The following is a 22,306-nucleotide window of genomic DNA, read 5'->3' as shown; positions in this document are numbered from 1 at the left end:
AAATTATGCAGGAAAGTATAGAAAAATGTTCACCTTGGGAAAACTCACTCTGCTGTTAAAAGAATTTGCTTATTCTTTATCTATACGCAGAAGTTCTTGAAATAAATGACATTTTATCTTTCAGCAAAGCTTCTCCTTTCAAGGTATGTGAAAATTCTGGATACAAATACTGCACAGGACTTGCTTTTCAGCTGGCCAACAGCATGAACACCACACACATCAGCAGGAGCTGCAGCACAGGAGGAAAGATGAGGATGATGAGAGACACTTCCTATTATAGGTGCACTTTGCTGAAGGGTCAAATTACTGCTTCAGTGCTTATTGGTATTTTCTAAATAAAAAATAGCGAACATTCTATGAAAATGCTATTTTTTTAAGTCTATCATCTGGAGAACAAGAAAATGCTTCCTAAAATCAAAATGTCTACTTCATATACAATCTCTGTCAGACCAAATTAATTTTCCTCACCCTTGGTTGAACAATAATAGGCTATCAAGGCTGTGCAATAAAACCCCACAGGATAAATTGAAAATTATAGCAAGAAAAAAAAAATCTCAATCCTGCTGGATGATATCCTAGCTGAAAAAACAGGTTCCATCTCTGTATTCATGAGAGAAAGCAGCAATAAATCATGTTGAGAAGTTAACCCCAATCATGCTGAAATAATGGAAGTCTCTAATGGACTACAGACAGGATATAGAAAGAGAAAGTCGGAAGAGGAGAAGGCACATGGCTCTTCACCCCAACAGACTCTGAATTATGTGCTTCAGTGGAGGAAGTGACATGTGTATTTTACTTTACTGTTGTTTTTAATACATATTCATAACACTGACACCTCCCATTTCCCACTTCATATTAAAATACATGATAATGAGTTTAAAAAGTCATTAAGCCTGTCAGTTCCCTAAATTAAGGAGGTGGTCATTTTCAGTGAGGAGTGGTTGTAAAAGACAAAGGACAACCCATCTTCCTGACTCTGACCTTTCTACCTTTACAGTGGTTGACATTACAACTGACATTTGGGGGAACTCAAATTTCCTCCCTTCATGACTTTTAAATGGGTTTCCAGATGTTAGATCTGCATTCCTCCTGGGCCTATTTATCAGTTTCTCTTTTTCTCATTATAAGCACAGCTAAACAAACATACAATGACAAGTAATTTGTTACCTAAATGCAGGATTCATTATCTCAAATCCTCCTTCTAACCTAATCATTAATTCTAACTAATTCTAGCAAAGCCTATCTCTAGCTAAGATCTTTAGCTTTTCTAAAATTCTTAATTATTTTAAAATTCATGACTCATTTTCACAACCTATTTTACAATCCCATTGAATTATACCTTTATAGGGCCTGAACTGTTTTCCAGCTGCAGCACTAGATTTAAAAATAACTTGACCTTCCAGACCTCAGATGGGAATGATGCATAGAGCTGCCTCCACTATTACAAGGCACAACTAAGAGAAGCAGCTTCCTTATAAAACTCAGCATTAAAAAAAAACCTGTTAAAGAAAAATGCTTTAACACATATAACAAAAATTGACTGTGGTTTTAGGTTTCAGTAATAACACAAGTCTTGCAAGATGGTGTCGCTTATGGCAGATGTAACATATATTTTGCTGTGGTGTTGGACAGAAAAGAAATAGTCATGGCTAAATTTCCTTAAGCAGGGGCATGTAATAAAGAAGAAACAAGCCTACTTTGGTTTTAATGTCTTGGACTTGCTTACAACCCCTGAGGAAGAGGTCAGTGCCATATGAAAAACAGAATGATAAACCAGTCTTTGCACTTGTTTCTTGATGGAAAGAAAGATTATCTCTCCAGTTCACTCTGAGTTATTGCCAGGATTTTTAATGAAATGACAACAGGGATGAAAACAATCTCCAGTACGTTTGCAACCTTGCAACTGGAAAGCAAGGAGCTTTCCAGTTGCAGTCAAAACCCAACATTTTTTACTATCCTGTCTTTAAATAGGTGATCATGGCTCCTTCTGCCTCAAGGCAGAATTAACAGAGGCTGTAGCAGTGGTTATTCTGACTGTGCAAAGAACCAGTATCTTTTGATATTTCTGAATGCAACTAAGAACAAAAACACAGACTGTGGTAGGGGAACTCAGCATTTCATTTGGCAATATGCAATTAGTGGCTATGAAAAGGAAGTACGATTCCCCAAAGTATATGGTAAAAGAATGATTAATTTACATAAATGTTGCTGAAGCTGAGCTGGTGGTTGATTTGCCTTGCCTTTCTGATAGCTGCAGTGAGAAGCTAGGTAATAGCATGTATTGAAATCCTGAGAATTGGTCCTTAGCTCACCCAGGCAATCCACAGCCAGAACTCAGCACAGAGCAGGTGGTGCAGCTGCCCTGTGTTAAAGCTGACCATAAAATAAGAGCTCATTACTCTTGATAACATGCTAAAAGGTGGAGGTTTTCTTAAACAGAAACACCATCAAGGCTGTGCATTTCTTATTTTAAGTTTAAAGACCCACCTAGTTTTATTTTTCCTTCATAATACTCTAATTTTTTTTACTTTTTGGACTTCAAAGCATATACTGTCATTACTTCTTTCCCTTGAAGATGGCAATATAATTTCAAGTGGACTAACAATACAGAAGTGTTTTTAAATTCTATTAGCAATTTAAGGTTCAATTTCCCTTATAGCTGATAAAATTATTTATTTTAAAACAGAGTTATGGCAGTTATGACTCTGGCATAAAGCTCCATCTCCCAACAGATTTGGTTGGAAGAAATTAGGTAGATTAAAAGAAAGAAGAAAAAGTAAAGTAAGTTATAAATTCTAGAGGGCAAGAAAAGTGGCAAGGCAAAACTCATAATTAGCTTTTTAAAAGTATTTACGATGGATAAAAACAAAAATGCAAAAAGAATATATGAAAGCTGTCAAGGGGCTGACTTCAAATCACCACTGACATTTAGAGAGCACCGGCAAACCAGGTTGCACAAAACCAGCTGTACATCCTAGCCTTCAAAATAAAATATTCTGATGATGACGACTCAAAGATCTTCAGTAAAATTAATATCAAGAACACACCAATCATATAAATCTACATCTCTAGCTATGGCTTATCTGCTTAGCAATTTACTGTACAGTAAAATGGCAATGGAAAGTGCTGCCAAAATAAGGCGAGCTCCAGCTCTACAAAGTGCCTATGAACATCTTGCAAAGCTGTCTGCTGATTCAATCCTTCAATCCTTCATCCTCATTGCATTTATGTCTTGGATAACATAACATTTGGATAATCCAAGGATATTCTTTTCCTCTCACATTTGTGGAGCATGCCAAGGCATAGTGTCTTTAGGAAACCTTGTTGCTGACTTGATACAGACCAAAATATTGAGTTTTCTCAACCAATCTCCATCCATACCTATTTTTTGCAATTTTTAAATTTTTCTTCCCTGCTTTTCTCATGTGTTTCTCTGTGTACCTCATCTGGGAAAGATAGATATGATGGCATGCGAGAGAAGCTATATTGTGAAAGAAATACTTTCCCTTCCTCCACCCTGACCCATAATTTTGCCCTTGCCACTTTACCACTTTGCCTTTGCCACTTTAATCACATCCAGCTACTAAGCAAAAAACCAGAATCCTGTATCTTCTCACTACTGCTGTGTTGTCACTTCCCTTGGGAAAAACAAGACACAAGGGACTCTGAGAAACAAATGCCACAAACCCTGTATCGTGAGCCAAACCTCACAGCACTGCATTAGTGAAGAGCATTTCCTCTGAGTCCCCTTTTCGTGACTAGGTGTGCAGGAGTGGTGGGAAATGACCCATTTTTAACCCACCTCACTCTGAGCTGACACTGTAATGCCAGAGCATTCACTCTTCAGGCAGAGTTCACAGCGAGTATCAGAGCAGACAGCCCCACCATTTCACTGAAGTGAAAAATCACAGCTCTACCATGATGCCTTCAAGGCACATTTAGCTGAAAGAGCCAACACACTGTGCTTCAGGAGGACAGGAAAGGCTACATAGGCAGAATGAATGAGCAGTAAAGGCAAAAATTGCATTCATATCTAGTCCTACCTATTTGATGAGGGTTTTTTTTTTAACAATAACATAATAGAAGCAGACAAGCTCTGATTATGTATGAGCATCTGCACGTACACATCTAAAACATTTGCCAGCAAAAGTGCATTTCTCTCAATCCTGAAGCTTAAGAGTGGATTTGACCATCACAATGAAAGGGTGATAACACTGTCTGACCTCTGCCTGACTTGCTGCTCACCTCCTGGATGCTGACTGGCACTGACTGTTGAGAATAACTAAAAATAACCAGCTTGTGTCATATATTGAAATAAGGGCAAAGGGAGAAAAAGAGGTGGCATAGCTGAGGCTCTTGCTGTTCACCCTTCTGTCACCTTCTTCTTATAAATTTTCCTCTTGAGAACAGAGTTTGTTGTAGAAAGCACAATTAGTACAGATGATGGGAGCCAAGAACTTATTAATGATTTCATACCAATGACAAACTGGCAATGAGTTTGAGGTTTTAAGGCAGAAGTGGGAAACTGAAGAACCTGCCCCACACAGGACCATATTTAAGGATAGTCTCAGGTTGCCACACAGAACAGACTTCAGTTTTGTAAGATGTAGTCTGAATGAATCCAGATGAGAAAATACCAGCATTAAGAGCACAAATATATAAACCCCAAAGATTTGGCTGACTTTCTTCATATTTTTCAGGGTTTCATAGGTTTTGATTCTACACCATTTCTTTCTTTTTGTTTGGTGGGAGATTTTTGCCAAAAATTTCTTTAGTAGTTGCTTACAGTCCAAAGGCATAATTTAGATGTGTTTTGCTCCATTTTGCTCTGATTGCACCTCACAAATCATGCACTTCTGGGGTCAGGTCACAGGCAATGGTCCATGTCCTGGCAGCCAAGACATCCCCAGGAAAAGGTAAATCCCATTTCCCAAAATTACCTACTAAATCCCAGGAGAAACCCTTACAAGTAAATGAATATTGATTAAAAGATGAGAAAAAAAAAAAAGAGACTGAAAATAAATGTGGGGTTTGAACAAGTAAGGGCAGATGCTGAAGCTTGAGCACCTTGGCTGAAAATTATTGTCCACATGCGATTAGCACCTATGAATTTCCCTAAGGTCCAAGTAACTAATCACAGCTCCAGTAGAGATCATTGAGCTTTTCAGTTTTGTTTGGTGGATCTCTTTTCTGAACCAATGGCCAGTCAGTGTCATCCATTTGGTACTGCTTAATAATGAGCAAAAAATTTTAGGAGGAAGGAAAACAGGCAGTGATGCATCCATATGCATGGAACAGGAGAAAATCAACAGAAGGTACAATCATACAGGGCTACAGTGCATGTGTGGATTCCCAGGAGAGGAGAAATGGGACCACACTGCCTGTGTACTGATGGTTGGGAATACATCCAGATTCCTGCTCTATAAGAACAGGATGATCTATGAGATCCCAATGAGTACTGAAGGAATGAAACATTCAACAATTGCACATTCTAACACTGAATGACTGGCAAGAAAAACATTAGTCTCTCAGGGAAGCTTTTAACTAACTTTTTTTTTTTTTTAACTGAAAACTGCTCAGGACATTTAAAAAAAAAAACCAAAAAACAAAGGAAATTAATTGGAACAGGGGCAGCAAACTCACCTTCAATTTGTTGTTCAATATTTTTTACCAGTGACACATGTCACCACAATTTATGCCCTATTTGCTTATGCACTCAGGCAGTGATGACTTTCAGCAAAAACTTCTTTTCCTTATGCTTTTACTTTATCTGGAAGGCTGCTTAAGCTTTTGGACTTAAGTTTCAGGAAGTCTGGCACCCACGGTATTCCTTTTCCACTTAATCCCAGGCAAATGAATGAAGTCACAAGGTACCAGCTCTTGCTCCTGAGAGTCTAGATCACATTGCAAGGATTCTGTAAAAACTGGCAACACAGCTAATCCCAGCAATGCCAAAAAACATCTTACTCCACACCACTTGAATAGACAAAAGCCCAAGCTATTTTTAGCCAGCAAATTAATACTGAAAAGAATGAGTCAGCACAAGAAGTTCTTAAGAGGGCTTCCTCATGTAGAAACAAAAGCAAGGCAGAAAAGTTATGCATTTTAAAAATGTAGAGGCCACAAAGGAAGAACAAAATAATGTTTTGACAAGTTCAGAGAGCTGCTAGCCCAATATCCTAGCAGCCACAGGTGTGATACCTGAGAAACAGAGATATTATAGGAAGATGCTTTCCCTGGCATCCCCTACCAGCCCTGGGATCTGGGACTGGATCTTCAGGTATCAGCACCACTGATGGCCCAATCCTCCATGAAATTTGCCTCACTTTTCTTTAAACCCAGGTAATACCTCTGGCTTCCAGAGCTGTCCTCTCAGCACGTGCTCACTCAATACCCTGCACAAAGGGGGACACAAAGGGCTTGGAAACACCACCTCGGCACAAATAAGGGGTCATTCTTTCAAAAAACTTATGTAAGACCCAGCACTGCCAGATCCTGATTTGATTACCAAGGGCAGCTGAAAGTGCACCCTCTTTCATTTTCTATTTGAGGCCCCTTTTCTGAAAGAAGGAGCTGGGAAACTGAGTATTTTTAATAAGGCATTTGGTATTTACACAGCAGTCCCTCGGTTATGCTTCATTATCCCACTTGGCCTTTTTTTGACCTCCCTAGTGTCCATTGTTTGACTCTGCTATTCCCAGCAGAGCAAAATGCCCAAGCCTTGCCAAAGAAAACAGTGTCATGAACGTGTCAAATCTCAAATTTGTATCCAAAATCCTTGTTTGGGCTCATTAACAGCCACTCAAAGATACTTTTGGTGGTTTGCAAGTGTATTTGAGGGTAAGAACAGCAAAACAAGCTGGTTACCCTAAGAAAATCAGTGCCACAACAAAATGTATTTATCCTGAACTCTTGACCTTCCTGTTCTATTACTGTTGGTGCTTATGAGGAGCATGAACTTGTAAACATAACCATCTTATGAGTGATTATAGCAATTTAGGATTATAAACCACATTTCATGAAACAAAAATGTGAATCCTACCATAGCCACCACCTTTGGTTTCACCTGAATGATTTGTCAGCCAAACTGTGAAGCACGAACCCTAAGAAAGCATTTGGTGGTAACTAAGTGAGAAGATGGAGTTGAATGGCAGATTTGTAATTAAATCTTTGTCTTTTAATAAGAACACTCAGAAGCAGCTGACAGTGGTCTTGCTGCCTGTACTCAAAGGTCTTTCTCTTACAGAGATACAGTATCAGTCTATTAGTATACCCATTAATTTCACAGCATGAAGAGAGATTTGATAGGATTACAAGTCATAGCTTCTTGTATTTTTCTGTCTCCAAGACAAAGAAAATAATTGTATTTCTTTTCAGAAGTCCTGTGAACAGGGAAAGTACATGTACAGAGCAGAGGAAACCATTTAACAAGCTTTCAGAACAAGCTCCATCTGAAATTTTTCCTGAAAGCAGACAGATACATTTTTAAGCAAATTTTGCAGCCTCTTCAAGCAAAAACATCTCCCATTAATACTATCAGCAAAGGAGGGAGAAACATTTATGAGGGGGACCTGACAGAATCTCCCTATGGCAGGCTTTTGTAAAAACAGGAGACAGAAAATAAAAACGCCTCTCAGTGGGCAAAGTAACACATTTATATTCTAAGCCTAATTCAGAGCTGGTTCTAACCAGTTGACATTAACTTCCAAAACAAAGGAATGTAAATACTGTCAGCTCTACTGATTATGCTAAAAATGCCCCAAATTGAGATGTGAGCACTCTCCTGACAGGAGGAACAGCTCTGCCATCTCTCTATCACACCCAGCTCAACTTTGTTTCTCAGACACCTCTGACACCCACAGTCACATCCATGGGCTGCTCTAGCATCTCACTCCTACAGCTTCTTTTCAAAAAGCAGTGCCTGCATTAAGGTCCATTAGGATCAAAACACCTTTAACAATATCCATGTCAAATACGTCAGTGTATTTTCTTAATTGTTTTGCCTCCAAAAATTATAGAATCATTTGGGTTAGAAAATACCTGTAAGACCATCAAGTCCAACCATTAATCCATCATGGCCACTGCACTATTAAACCAAATCCACAAATAGCATATCTATGTGTCTTCCAAATGCCACCAGGGTTGGTGACTCCACCACCTCCCTGGGCAGCCTGCTTCAATGATTGACCACTCTTGTGAAGAATTTTTTTCTTAATATTTAATAACTTGAGGCCATTTCCTCTTGTCCTGCTGCTTGTTGTTACTTAGAAAAAGAGACCAACCCCCACTTTGCTACAACTTTCACGAAGTTGTAAATACTGATAAAGGCTCCTCTGAGTTTCTTTTTCTCCACGCTAAATACCCCCAGCTCCCTCAGCTGCTCCTCACAGGACTTGTGCTCCAGACCCGTCATCAGATCCGTTGCCCTTCTCTGGACTTGCTCCAGCACCTCAATACACTTATTGTCTTGTCTTTCAAGTCACAAAACTGGACACAGGAATTGAGGTGTGGCCTCACCAGTGCTGAGTACAGGGGGACAATCACTTCCCAGGTCCTGCTGGCCACACTATTGCTGATACAGGCCAAGTGCCATTGGCCTTCTTGACCACCTGGACACAGCTGGCTCTTGTTCAGCTGCTGTCAACCAGCACCCCCAGGTCCTTTTCCATCAGGTAGCTTTCCAGCCACTGTCTTCCAAGTCTGTAGTGATGCACGGGGTTGTTGTGGCCCAAGTACAGGACTTTGCCTTGTTGAACCTCATTTCCTTGTCCTCAGGCCATCAATCCAGCCTGTCCAGATCCCTCTGCAGAGCCTTCCTGCCCTCTAACAGATGAACATTTCTGCCCAGCTTGGTGTTGTCTGCTAACTGGCTGAGGGTCCACCTGATCCCCTTGCCCAGGTCACAATACAAAGCCATTACAGCAAATGCTACCTTAATATTAGCAAGCAGATAAATAGTTATAATGCTAGCATTCTTTAATTGGCTTTAATGCCAAAGCAAACTCCCATTCTGGAGTAGAGTGAATGGGATAAGGCTGTGAATGCAGACACTGGAAAGAAAAGGACATCACCACAAGGGAGCAGATGAGATCATGTAAGGATTCTGCATGGTCAGAGTCAACACTACAGTAACTTAAATCATTTCACTATCTGGGTTAAACACCAGAGCACAATCACAGGATCCATATTCTATGCATGAAGGAAATTAGACAACCACCAGAAAAAAAAAGTGAAGTCAATTCACTGGCTTTGTCACTACAGCCAAGCAGCTAAAAGGTGCTTCCTGCAGCACATAATCCCTAGCAGTAATTCCTCCCTCAGACTTGACTTTACTGTCTTTTTTCAATGCAGTGCTGGTTAAGGTCACCTCACTTGGTTACCCAGAGTTACCTCCCTCCAAGAGCTCATCAGTTAGGCCACCAGCCATGGGAGAGCCAGGCTGCAGACCACGCTCTCCCTGAGGGTTGGAGATTGGAGACAGGGTTGCTGAGGTTGTCCTCTCTCAGAGGAATGGCTGGGGTTCTGGTCTCTGACCCAATTAATATTTAAGTATTTCTTATCCAACATTAATTGAAATAGGGACTAGACCCTGTTCCCTATTCCCATCTGAGTGGTTTAGCCTTTAGGCTACAGTCATGCTCATCAGTCTGCAAAGTCTCACTCCCTGGCCCACAAAACACTATCTCCCAACAACATGGAACAGCTTCATCTGAAGGGACAAAGAGCCTGCCAACAAACTGATAAACGGATAGGGCACTTTCTTCAGAGAAAGAAGTAGATTCATAAATCCTAGGATAAAGAATAAACTGAAGCCCCAAACTTCACCACAGTCATGGAACCAGAGAATGGAAGGACATCACTGGGTGAGGTGGTCAGCTGGGAAACCTCTCCTTGGAAGATCCCAGCAGCTCCTACAGCAGTGCTCAATGTGCAGCAACAGGGTACTGACAGACCTCAGGCCAAGCCAGATCTTTAGACGGACAGAAAATTTTAGAGAAGGTAGAAACTGAAGTACATTATGTCTGTAGAAGCTCTGAGCAGCAGATGATAATTGAATGTACAAAGGATCTAAGGACATCCTACATTATACAGGATATGTATAATACATATACATAATATGTGTATATTAGTGTTGGGCACTATGTACCCAAATCTAAACCCAGAGCAGTAAAAAAAAGAATCTGAAATTGGTGTGTTTGCCCTGGTTACACCACAACAGGGTATTAACTACATGTGTTCACAATTGAAGGTTTTAGTATTTACTCAAAAGTGTAAAAGAGAAAAAACCCTAATTTTTCAGATTGAAAAAATATAATTTCTAAATAAGAAACAGCAAAATTTTATTTAAGCTACATATAATATAGAAAGTCCAGTTCTTAATGTATAATTTTTTAGATGAAAATCAATGAAAGTCAGCTTGAAGACAATGATTGCAAATTTGTTCTATTTTCCAATGCTAGTTCCCCTCAGAAAAATCCAGGCTACCATGCCCATACATTTCCTGATTAGCATGAAGTACAAGAATTTTGTACTGCTGAAGTGAATACGTGTTTAGCTTTGATTTCAAGGGCAGCAGGGCAGGCACAACTCTACCTTAAACATTTTTTCACCTGCTTTCAGTGAATAATACATCGCCAATTTCTATTTTTCACTCCACCCATTCTTCCACCGCCCCCATTCCTGTTTTTGCCCTCCAGAAATCCAGGTGTGTGCTGTTTCCATGGCCCATTAATATTGTCATCATGTAAACCTCCCTGTTCATCTGTTATCTCATCAGCTGCAGGTACCCAGGTGCTGATTTCTTTCTGCAACCCCAGCAGCTGCTGCAGTGGCCTTTAGTAGAAAACATTTTCTTCCTAGCTTTCTCCTTTTTACTAGTCTTAATGGAATAAAGAGCTGATCCATACCTGCCAGCCCCTTCAGACACCAAGATATTCACCTACCCACCCTAAACAACTCATCAGCCTAGTCTTATAACACCCACAAATCTTGAACTGTACCATCACTCTTCATCTCCATTTTCTATAGCATCACCTGCTTCATCTTTGCTTCATTCTCTTTCCCCTCCAGTTGCCACCTGTTTTGAGTCAGATGCCCAGCTCCAAGGTATTCAGCCTTCCCATGATGGAGGAGTATATCCAAACATCACCTCTGTATGGAGATTTCCTGTCTATGGGCATGGAGAACTTTCTCCAGCCTCTGAGATGATCATCTGGGCTTTCATAACCACCTCTGCCAGCTATCAGCTTCTCAAGGTGGTGATTTCATCCCCCAATAAAATACTTACAGTTATTGTGAGAAGAGATTGTTTCACTGGAACAAATGAAAAAAAGCTACTCATCTCCCAGCTATAATAAACAGTGTTTTTAAATAGGAAACAACTAGACTCCAGAAAATAAGAAAAAGGCAAAAGATTGTCTTTTAAAAAGATGCTTTTCTAAAGAAAAGGGGTTTTTTTAACATTTATAATAAATAAGGACAATTTTTACACTGCTAGAGAAGGTTACATGATGCAATAACCATAATGAGCTCTCCATACAGAAAGGCCACCACCATAAACTGTGTGATGCCTAACATGCAGATGTTGTAAATCTAGTCTCTGACTGCTAAAATATTATCTCTCTGGCCCCAGTTTTAAAATCTGTATAGTTTTGGTTCCAATTAAACAGCCTACATTCCCTATCTGAGGTCTTGGTGGGAGAAAAAAATATCTACCAGCTTTCCAAAATGTGGTAGTTAAAAAACTAGGTGATAGTTAATATGATTCCTATCCAACACTCTACAGATTTTTATTACATCAAAAATAAAGCTGGTGTTGTTTTACTCCTTTAATCATTTTAACATTAAGTTGAAAGTTATCTATGTACAGAGATTCCTGTTTCCTTATTCCCCATCAGGGTGAAGCACTGATCAAGTTCTTAAAAAACCATCTTTTTCAAGATATGGGTACTGAAATCAGCTTGTTTGTTTTTGCAGTCTGTGGTGCATAGCTCTCCAGAGACCTGAGCCTGATACATTCCCTTTTATAGCAAGGGAGATCCAGGTCAAGCTGCCCTGCAGACATCAGCTGTGACTGTGAGGCAGATACTTGCTAAAATGTATGAATTTTTAAACTCTGGGGCTATGGAATTCCCAGGATTGCTAAAAGTCATCAGCATTCATGTGAGTGTATCCTGATGGTTCAGAAAATGCTCATACACATTCATATGAGTATGGATTTCTGGGCAAATTCAGAAAGCAGAATGAATTCATCAGATAACTCCCACAACAGGCAGGAGAGTGAAGCACTGAGTGTATTATTTAGGAATGTGACACCAACAACAGGAGTCATTTTTTGAAAACCTATCAGTCTTCATATAAGTGGATAAGTTCATGGAGAAACTACCATACTTTTGTGTCATCCACGAAAAAACACTGTTCCCAGAACCACACAGCAGTTATTCAAACCTTTATATTAAAACTGAAGGTGAAAGGAATTATTTATTTTTCTTTGCTTAGTTTATAAGATGTCTTATTAAGGTGTAAAAAACCAGCTACAAAGCATGTTTTTCTTGAGGGGAAGAGGTAGTGGGCAGGGAGGGGAAAATACAGGATACCATCAGGTAACTTATGTCCAGAACATTTTGGACATAAGACCCATCTATCTTTGCATCACTCAGTGCAGAGGCTCACATGAAGATAATCTTTTTTCTTTCATTTCTTTCTCTAATTGTATTTCCAGATTTACTGCCTAAAGAGACAAATTGCTTCCTCATTGTAGCAATCCACCCACAGCAGCATCTAATTCTGGCTTTACTCCAAAACATACCAGACACTTCATAGTTTTTTTCCTCACCTTTGTAGCTGTCAAGATTTGAAGTAAGTTTAGTCTGCTTTTCCCTACTTGCAGGAGGCAGAACCAAGCAGACAAAATTAATAAACATTTATAGGAGAAGATCATCTTCTTTCAGCAGGCACTTGGACATCACTGCCATGGGACCAAGGGATACCAGGCTGGGCACAAGAGTGACACTCCTTTGAGCCCAAGGTGAAATACCAGCATAATTCAGTGTGAAAATATCACATAGGGCCTGAAGTAGGTGTCAATCATCTTCTATCTCTTATTATTATTATTATTATTATAGTAATCAATCATAATAGTATGTGGTACAATGAACTGACTAATCCTATTTATGCTTAAATACATTGATTGTAGTAACACAAAATGAAAGTTCCACATAGTCAAGGACTTCATACTTGGGGTACAACATTATAATAATACCAATCAGTTTATCACCCTTATTTTTATTTAAGTAAATTCCTTTATTGCACTTTAATTAACTGCTCTGGCTTGTTTCTACTTAGGATTAGAGCAGGAAATAATTGCAGCTGGCTTCACACTAGGTTACTATTATCTCCAAGGAAATGAGGACAATCAATATTCCATGGAGGACAGGTACTGAAACTGCCTCCTGAACAAATTGCAGATCAATAACCATGATAGAAAATGGAAGGGAGATTTGCATTTGAAGGAATCCCAAGGAGACCCCAGAGGAAAATATAGAGTACAAAGACAAATGTGTGTTTTCTCTTAGTTGGTTGTTCATTTGTGTCTGAAGCCCAAGTCATCAGGACCTGTGAGCAAAACCAAACAGGTAGGCCTGTCAGCAGCTGGTTGTCTGGCACCAAGAATATTTTAGGACAAATAGATCAAAACTAATTTAAAATATGTTTGATTTTCTTTTGTTAAACACTGCAACAGCAATTACAATCACATATTTTAATTGGACTATGGGAACAACTGGCATGTGTGTACTTCTTCCTGAAACTTGATCCGTATTATGGGCAGTACAACCATTAAATTAAGAATGTTCAGTGGGAGTAAAGGCCTCAGTTCCAGGGATACCCTGTTCCAGGCTTTCTGTAGGCCAATAGGATGCCATTTCATTCAGCTACAGAAAACATGGTAACTGTTAATATTAACGAATTAATGCATTAAGTATTCACTTTCCAGAATCACATAGGAAATACCTCCTTCAGCAGCTGGGCAGTGGGGAGAATCCCTGTGTATAACCATTCCCAGGGAATGCAGGGAAGAGGTGAGCTCACTTCCAAGTGCTGCCTTCCCCTGCATGTAGTCATTCTGCTACACTCTGTAACTTCCAGATTCCAAGGAGAAAAAAGGCAAGTTATTAAATATTGCTTAATTCTCCATCAAAATTATTCAGTGTGTCATACAGTCAATAACTATATCTGACTTCCTTACCCATTTTCTAAATATGAGCATGCATTTTGATTTTGCTTTACAGTAGAAGAAAACCAGCAAAAGTTTTATTTAATTCTAGGCAGTCCAGAATACCTGAGAAATTATGTAAATGCTGAGAAAGAGAAGAGTTGCATGAGCACCAAAAATGTGTTGATGTAAAATTCAGTACTATAAAATACAATACAAAATGCTAAGAGTGCTTAAGAAATTACAGCTTCTTGAATTGGGTTTTTTAAACTTGTAAGGCAGTGGTGGTGTTGTTTAAAGACAACAAAAGTTATATTTTCTCCTTTCTAAACTGTAGCCTTCTCAGGCCATGTGGTTTCTGGGAAGATCACAGACTGGGAGGTGAGCATTTTCATTTCCTGTAATATTTTGTTTACTCAGAGCTGTATTATCCATGATACCCTAAGGAAATTCAGCCCCATTTACCTCTTTCAAGTCTTGGACAATTGCAGTGAGCCTCTCATTCTCTGCCTGAACGTTGGTGACCACGGCCCTGCTCTGCTTGAGCTCATTCTGCATCTCCAAAATCTTGCCAAGGTAATAAGCTTCCTTTGATGCAGACTCCTGGAGAAGAGTCTCTTCCCGCGTTTCGCCATCTTCAGCCACTTTGCGGTGAACAGAGAAGGACTGTCCAAAAGCCTGCAAGAGGGAAAACAGAGCACAGTGAAAACCTACTGCCCCAGAGCAATTATCATTGGAACCGAGCAGCTGCATAGCCAGCAGGAGTGGGATAGACCTGCAAATCCCAAACTCTGACCTACTAAACACTGTCCCAGCAGCTGAGGGCCACCATCCCACTTAGCTGAAATGAAGCATCCTGAGGCTGCTCCTGTTTGCAGTCTGGATTTATGGCCCCCATCCAGTCAACCTCCACTGAGATCAAGATGGTGCTCTGCTAGCTGGCCATTAATTAGTGCCAGTGTTTAATTCTCCTGCACGAGGCCAGCCCATAATTCATCAACTCCTTTCTTCTCCGGTTCCGCAAAACAAACACATGGTTTGTTTTGGTTTAAAGAGAATAAATAGCTGACAAATCTCACTGAATTGCTTTCCATTTCCAACAACATTTTATTGGAGCCCATCTCCTGGTATGGAAAAATGCTCCTATAACCTGGAAGAAAAATAAATGAGCTGAGAACCAAGCAGTGGCCATCAACACCTCTAGGATGCTAAACACATAGTATGTCAGCCCCATTTCTACTCAGTGGTTTTTGCCTCTGTTGGATATTTAACTGTTTGAGAATTTTTTAAATACAGCAATAAATTCACTGTTTGTCTTCTTGTTACTGGCTTACACTGATCAATTTAATAGGACAGTATTTCTCAGTGACAATGTCTGATGCTATTTTTGACAGCTCTGGAGCAATCTAGAAGCAAGCAAAGTACAAGCCATGATGGTAGACATGATGGAGATATCCTTTAACTATGAAAAATGTGGGAAAACCCAGCAATGATATAATAATATAAAAAATAATGTAATGAAATAATAGACAAAAAATAACATAAAAATAACAGTAAAATATAAAGTAAAATAAAAGAAAAACCTGATTTGAGTGTATTACCTTTTTAAAAAAGACATTCAGTTGAAAGTGACATGACCTAATTCTGGAGAAAGACAAAAGAAGGCTTCTAATGTGAAGAATATTTATCCTAATAGAGGTAGAAGTTCTCTCAAATATCTTAAACCAAAATGAACACATCTGAAAGACCACAATTTTTATTTTTTTTTTCCTAATATGTGAGAGAAATTTGAGTCATGGTAACATGCTATTTCAGTGAAAAATTATCCCTAAAAGCCTCATTTCTACCCAGTTCTATAAAACCACAGCACACATTTGTAGCCATTGTAAGCTGTGGCCTCCTTTGCCTTCCCATCGATAAGACTTGCCAAATTAAATCCATTGTTCTACTGCTGCTATTTATAGCCTTTCAGAACACGTTCTAAGCTTTACTGGCAATAGAACTGAAGCAGCCCCTTAGAAACTTCAAAGTAAAACTCTCTTCAAAAACTTCTCAGCTTTTAAGTCTACTTGACTTAGAGAATCCTGTGAACTCAGCATTAAAGGATTCTAAAAATATTCAATAATGTATTAACCCAGCTGTCTTCTCAAAAAGCTGTAAGTTACTGAAATAGCAAGCGTCAGCATCTTGCTAAATAGGCTTTTCCAAATAACAAGAAATTCAATTTAATGAAACTTAAGCACTGATATCTGTGAATCTAAGACAACTGTTTTGGGAACACTGCTAATAAATTATCTTCCTTTACATACTTACAATCAATGGCTTGCTGTTCTGAGTTTGAGAATGAGCAAAAAGCACCAGTCAAATAAAGACCCTATAAGACAAATGTAAAGGCCACTTATCCAGGGGTAAAATCAAAACATATCAGAAGAGCAGGTCGGACTTGCAGGGATGGAGAAGCTCATGAATAAATGTTACCTGGAGCCCTCTCTACCAGAGAAGTACAGTTAAACACCAGTACACAGCAGTGACAGCCTTCCAGATGGATACCTGGTTTTTCCTAATGTACTTTGAAGGTGCATTTTTAGCATGTGTGATGTTTGAGAACAGCTGTGAATATAGAGATTTTGGGGAAGGTGCAGAGCATAGTGGAAAATTACAGTGTACTCCACATTTCCTTGTACCTATGACTACAGAAAATACATAAACTTTTTTTTCCTATGAAACCAATTTGAACATTAGTGCATCACAGAATGGGTCAGCTTGAGAGGGATGACAGTGGGTCATCTGGTCCAACCTCCCTGCTCAAGCTGGGTCATCCCTGAGCACATGGCATAGGATTCTGTCCTGATAGTTCCTGAAAGGCTCCAGTGAGGGACACTCCATAAACTCTGAGCAATCTGTCCCCCTGCTAAGTCACCTGCATGGTAAAGAATTTCTTCCTTGTTTCTTTGATGGCCAAGCCTGTCCCAACTCATTCATATCACTATACTTAATTTCTTTCTTAAACTTCTATCAAGATGTTAAAAATAAGGGGAAGGAAAGCAAATATGCATAGTTCACTTTTGATATTGGCAGCAATTATGCAGATCAATGCAACAAGGAGATGAACATTAAATACCTTTTAATTATAAGCAAACAAAAAGTTCTGCTTCTCTATTTCATAGCCTCTACAGAACACCAAAATGTTTGAACTTTCCAGACATGTCCACTTAAAGTCTTCCATGAGATTGATCACTTTGAAATTAAACCACATATCCATACTTTTCAGCTGGTAGCTAAATATGTGCTCTATTTTGAAATTATGTTTTAATGATTTTTTGTTTCTGTTTTAATAATTATTATTAATAATTTAATAATTTTCTTAATACATTTACTTATCTATAAAACCTTATATCTTTGCATGATGTGAAATATTTCAAGTAACTGCACTCACATGAGAAGGCAATGACCTGGACTGTAAGTTAAAGGAACTTCACTTGCATTTGGGTCATGTGTTGGATACAAAATGGGTTGCTGAATAGATCTTATGGTACTGTATATGAGGGAATAGCTGGCTGCCATGGAAGCCTGGGTGGAGGAACACCTTTCCTGTGACATGACACCGAGGGAGAGGAAGAACTATGCAAAAGCAAAGCAGATGTTCCCTGTATTCACCATTGAATAAGATCTTGGTATTTTCATAGAATGGTCTCAAGTACTCTGAATAGCTGCTGTACTATACTGTGCAGATGTATCAGGTAATTACCACTTCTTTTCAGCATGGTGCTCCTTGGTGGGACTCCTCATTAAAACCACTTAGAAAAATCACTATTGCTCCCTTGTTGGCTCTTGGTTTCAGTAATCACAGCATGAGGCTGTCCTGACATCTTCCAGATTCAAGTCTGGACTCAGAAAAGGCTGTGTAGCCCTTCAGGACTTCTGTTTCCTTGAGAAAGGAAACACCTTCCCACAGTAGTCACAAGAGCTTGAAGAGCTCAAGATACAAAGAGCTCAGCTACAAAGACTGAGGAAAGTTTACTGCTTCAACAAGGACTGTCCTAACAGAGAGCAGACACATTTTCACCTTAGACTGGTCCCCATCACTTCTCTCCAGATTTTGTTTGAAAGGATGCTCTTGATTGTGTTAGAAAATACTTTTTCTTTATAAATTGGTCATAAAAGCCGAGTAACAAGACACCATTATACTATGTATATATATGTATCCCCTGAAACCTCAGAATTATGTAACACTACCACAATTTTTCAAAGGCACCTTAAAATTTGAACTTTGATAACAATAAAATAGCAATCACTATTTGATGCCATGATAAAGGATGGTAAAAGTGGGTGCACACAATGAAGAGGTCAATTTGAACATGCAGATAGGTATAACTTTGGAGGAAAAACACCATTTACTGCTGAACTCTAAGTAACCCCAGATGGAAATTCCATTGTCAGAAGCAAACAAGTATGACAGAAATAATGCTGTGAACAAAATGGGCACAGATTTGCAAAGGTACAAGAAAAAATGACTGCTCCAGACATGTCATATTTATATGATAAATATAAACAGCAGTAGAAAGCTAATGTGCAGTGACATAAAATTATGTCTAAAACAAAAATTATATTTAGCACTTCAAGAAAGAAAGGAAAAAGAGAAGGTAGATTTCCAATTTACAATTTTCAAAAAATTTTCCATTTTTTGAAAGCAGCACATGTGCAAAAGATCAGTTTAAAACATAAGTAGGTAATGAAGGCTGCTGTTTCTGAATTTCCCTTTTATTTTCACTAATGACCTCCTGGGGCTGGAATTCTGAAATGCTTCACAGAAATTCATTCCTCTGCTCTGGACTGATTAATAAGCAATAAAAATGACCTGGCTGCTAACAGGACAAGCAGGCAGCCTACCTTTATGGTTTTGACACTGAATGCAGTTTTTTTTCTGATGCATAATGCAACAGCATTGAACTTGGTTCAAATGATTACCTATTTGAGCTGCTAACTTGCTGCAAAGCAGAATGTATTATGTATTAGTTACCTCCACACATTCATAGCACAAAAGCAGAGAAAAAACCAGCCTGGGTTATCCAAGAGGGTAGCATATTTCCTAGTTAAATGTCAGTATGACATCACAGATGGATACCTTTGCTCAGGATGCTATGGGTTAATGCCAGGAACAAGCCTTATTTTGTTGCAAAACTTGAATGCACATTTATCACTGAATATTCCTTTAGTCACTTGCAATTCTGTGTCTCTCAGATAAGTTTTGGTGGGTTTTCTTTCAGTTTACTATATATGGGGGTTTTTCTTGATTGGTTTTTTTTTTTTTTTTCAAAATTCATTGACAAAAGCTCAGGGTTCTTTGAAATATTTCTGCTAAGGAGCAATCAGTGGCAGACAGAGAAAATCCCCTCTAGGGAAGGCTGAGTAGAGGAGCAGCATCTGAGCAGAATCTGCTCCTTCCCTCAAACTCAATGGGTACAAAACTACTTCCTCCATAACTTGTGATATGGCACCAAATCTAAATCCAACATGTTTGTCAGCAGTGCAACAGCAAAAACCTCTGCAACCTCTTGCAGAGGCAACTGATGGGTTCTAGTCATATTATATCTGCTTTCTTAAAACTTTCCAAAGTTTTAGGCCTTCAAATTTTGTTATAATGTAGACCAAATATTTATGCAGCTGGCATGACCTTCTCATGTTCATTTAAGATCATTGAGACAGGTCAATAGTTTCCTTTTAGAAGCCAATACTGGAGTGATTAAAGCCTTCAAACGCAAATACTTGGCATATTGCAATCAAAACACAGGCAGATGCATGCTTAATGATGGCAGAAGAAAAAAATTAATAGGCATTGTGTAGACAGTGCATGTGAGATAGACAGCACATGCAGGGAAGCAGATTGAAAACACAAAAACAGATTGAGAACACAGTCTGAATCAGCATGGGCTTACAGGCAAGAAAACTAGATCATGAACTTCGGGATTGACAGGCTAGCTGAAAACAGCTGATTGTCTGATTACTCCTGTGTTCAGCAAAGCAGGATACTGAACTCTTCTGTGGAGGCAGAAGATTGAGCATCTATCTCAACACTAATTTAGCTTTCAGCTCAGAACACCAAAAAAGGTTCCTAGACTTAAACTCTTCCCCAGTCAAAAGGAATGAGATGATTGATCAAAATTTCATTGTACCCAAGCACCTGGCTAAGCACTGGTAGTTTCAAAATTTCCAGACTCAATGTGATCAGTTTTATGCTCTATGGCACACTAGATGAATAGGACTTTTGTGTGTTTGAGTTTTATTTTCTTAATGTAACAACCTACCCTTTAAATCATATGCCCCCATCTTGCAGAAGAAAAAGGTTAAATATTTTGCAGTCAGTATGAAACACACTAACAAACTGGGGGTTTCTTACTTGTTCTCATGCAAGAAGTCTGCCTTTTGAAAATGGTGAAAATTAAACTTTAAAGGACAGGGTTTTTTTCAATTCATGCTTTGCTACAGATAATTGAGGAAGCTCAAGTTCCCATTTGAGAAGTGTAGAGGAGATCATCTGCTGCTGAGTGAAAAGTATGTTAGAATAGATCCATTCATGATCTGAAATAAAAGATACTATAGTTATGACAGTACAAGAGGAAACTGCCCCAAGCTGTACCAGGGGTGGTTCAGATTGAACATCAACAATTTCTTCACTGAAAGGATGGTCAGGCATTGAAACAAGCTGCCCAGGGAGACTGTGGAATCACCATCCCTGGAAGCACTTAAGAAATGGCATGGTTTAAGAATGGCATAAGAAAGGACATGGCATTCAGTGCTTGATTTAGTTGACATGGTGGTGTTTGGTCAAAGTTTGGACTTTACCTTAGAGATCTTCTCCAAAACCTAATGACTCTATGAGCATGGTACAGGCACTTGAGAAATCTTTAAAGGATACTTGAAGAAGCTACCACCTAAAGGCAAAAAGCATTTAGCTGTATTTCCAAATACCAGCTTACTTAATTCAACTCCCTTTAATAAAAATGAAATGCTGTTGCAATGATAAAGTCACATAAGTCAATATCTGCGTAAGAGATTTCACTTGCAAAAGGGACTTTCATGCCAAGGTGATTGAGGTTTTACCTATGCCAGAAATGCTAGGGAGATCAGATCCATGGAAAACATAACTAATCCTGAGTCTATTTACTGATGTAGAGCAGTAGGACAAATGTCAACAATTCATAGGCTTTTCCCTAAGGAGGATTTGGGTAAAAGAGTGAACAACACGGATGCCTCTGTTTGTTCTCAGTGGACCCCTTCAGTATGTACAGTCCTCTTGAAATTCATATATCAGATGCTAATCAACAAAGCCTTGAGAAAACACAGAGAAATTTATATTCTGCTCAGCTACAGACACAGCCATGCTTCTGCAGTCCCAGTCTGCTGATTTCCATCAATATGTGAGACCTCAGGCAACCACTCTGCCTTTTTATAAATAAGGAACAAAACCACTCCTAAATGTGATGGTTAGGAAATATTTATAGACAAGAAGAAAGCACTGCCATGAAAATGAACATTCAATGCCAGCATCCATTGTTCATCTGCAATCCAGCAAAAGGGGGAGTGAATAAGAATTTCCATTTAATTGCCTTTAACTGCACTCTAGATGAGGATTTCAATTCCCCATCCCTGAGCATTCCCCTCCAGGCACAGAAAACACAAGAAGGGGGAATCTTGTAACAAAGAGCACCACTTATCTACAACACAACAAATTAGTTTCATGCTAGTAGTTTAAAAGCAGCACTGTTCAAAATTCCTATGGCAAAAAATTAAATTATCTCTATAAACAAAATAATTCATATCTTGTTAATGAAACATACAGTGGCTTACAATTTTGCACAAATTACTATCAGACCAACATCCAGCTATTACAAAATTTCAATTAAAACCTATAGAAGCATTACCAGAACAAGCATATGAGACTGTCAGAGATTTTCAATTTTTTTTTAAACAAAATGTTCCTGAAGGCAGAGATTAAACCAACCTTCCATGGGTAGGCCCTATTACATCTGCACTGAGCACCAAAATCCCATGTTTACAAAAACTATTTTTTTTTTCTTTTCTGATTGCTTTTCT

The 22,306-nt window shown here is 38.9% G+C and overlaps 1 protein-coding gene across 14 annotated transcripts in view; it reads right to left on the bottom strand.

The window, feature by feature from the left end:
* BICD1 (BICD cargo adaptor 1) overlaps positions 1-22,306 on the bottom strand; it is a 164,976-nt gene that overhangs the window by 66,048 nt on the left and 76,622 nt on the right. For all 14 annotated transcript variants that reach the window (XR_015285641.1, XM_086884865.1, XM_086884864.1 and 11 more), the window contains exon 2: positions 14,678-14,890. Coding sequence is in view for 13 of the 14 variants with exons in the window: in XM_086884865.1 (XP_086740991.1) it covers positions 14,678-14,890 (213 nt within the window). In the remaining variant the exon portion in view is untranslated. The remainder of the gene's footprint in view (positions 1-14,677; positions 14,891-22,306) is intronic.

Source organism: Cyanistes caeruleus, chromosome 4, assembly GCF_971803275.1.
Source record: "Cyanistes caeruleus chromosome 4, bCyaCae1.hap1.1, whole genome shotgun sequence".
Lineage (NCBI taxonomy): Eukaryota > Metazoa > Chordata > Aves > Passeriformes > Paridae > Cyanistes > Cyanistes caeruleus.
The sequence above is the reverse complement of the archived record's forward strand: the minus strand, read 5'-3'. Positions and strand labels throughout refer to the sequence as shown.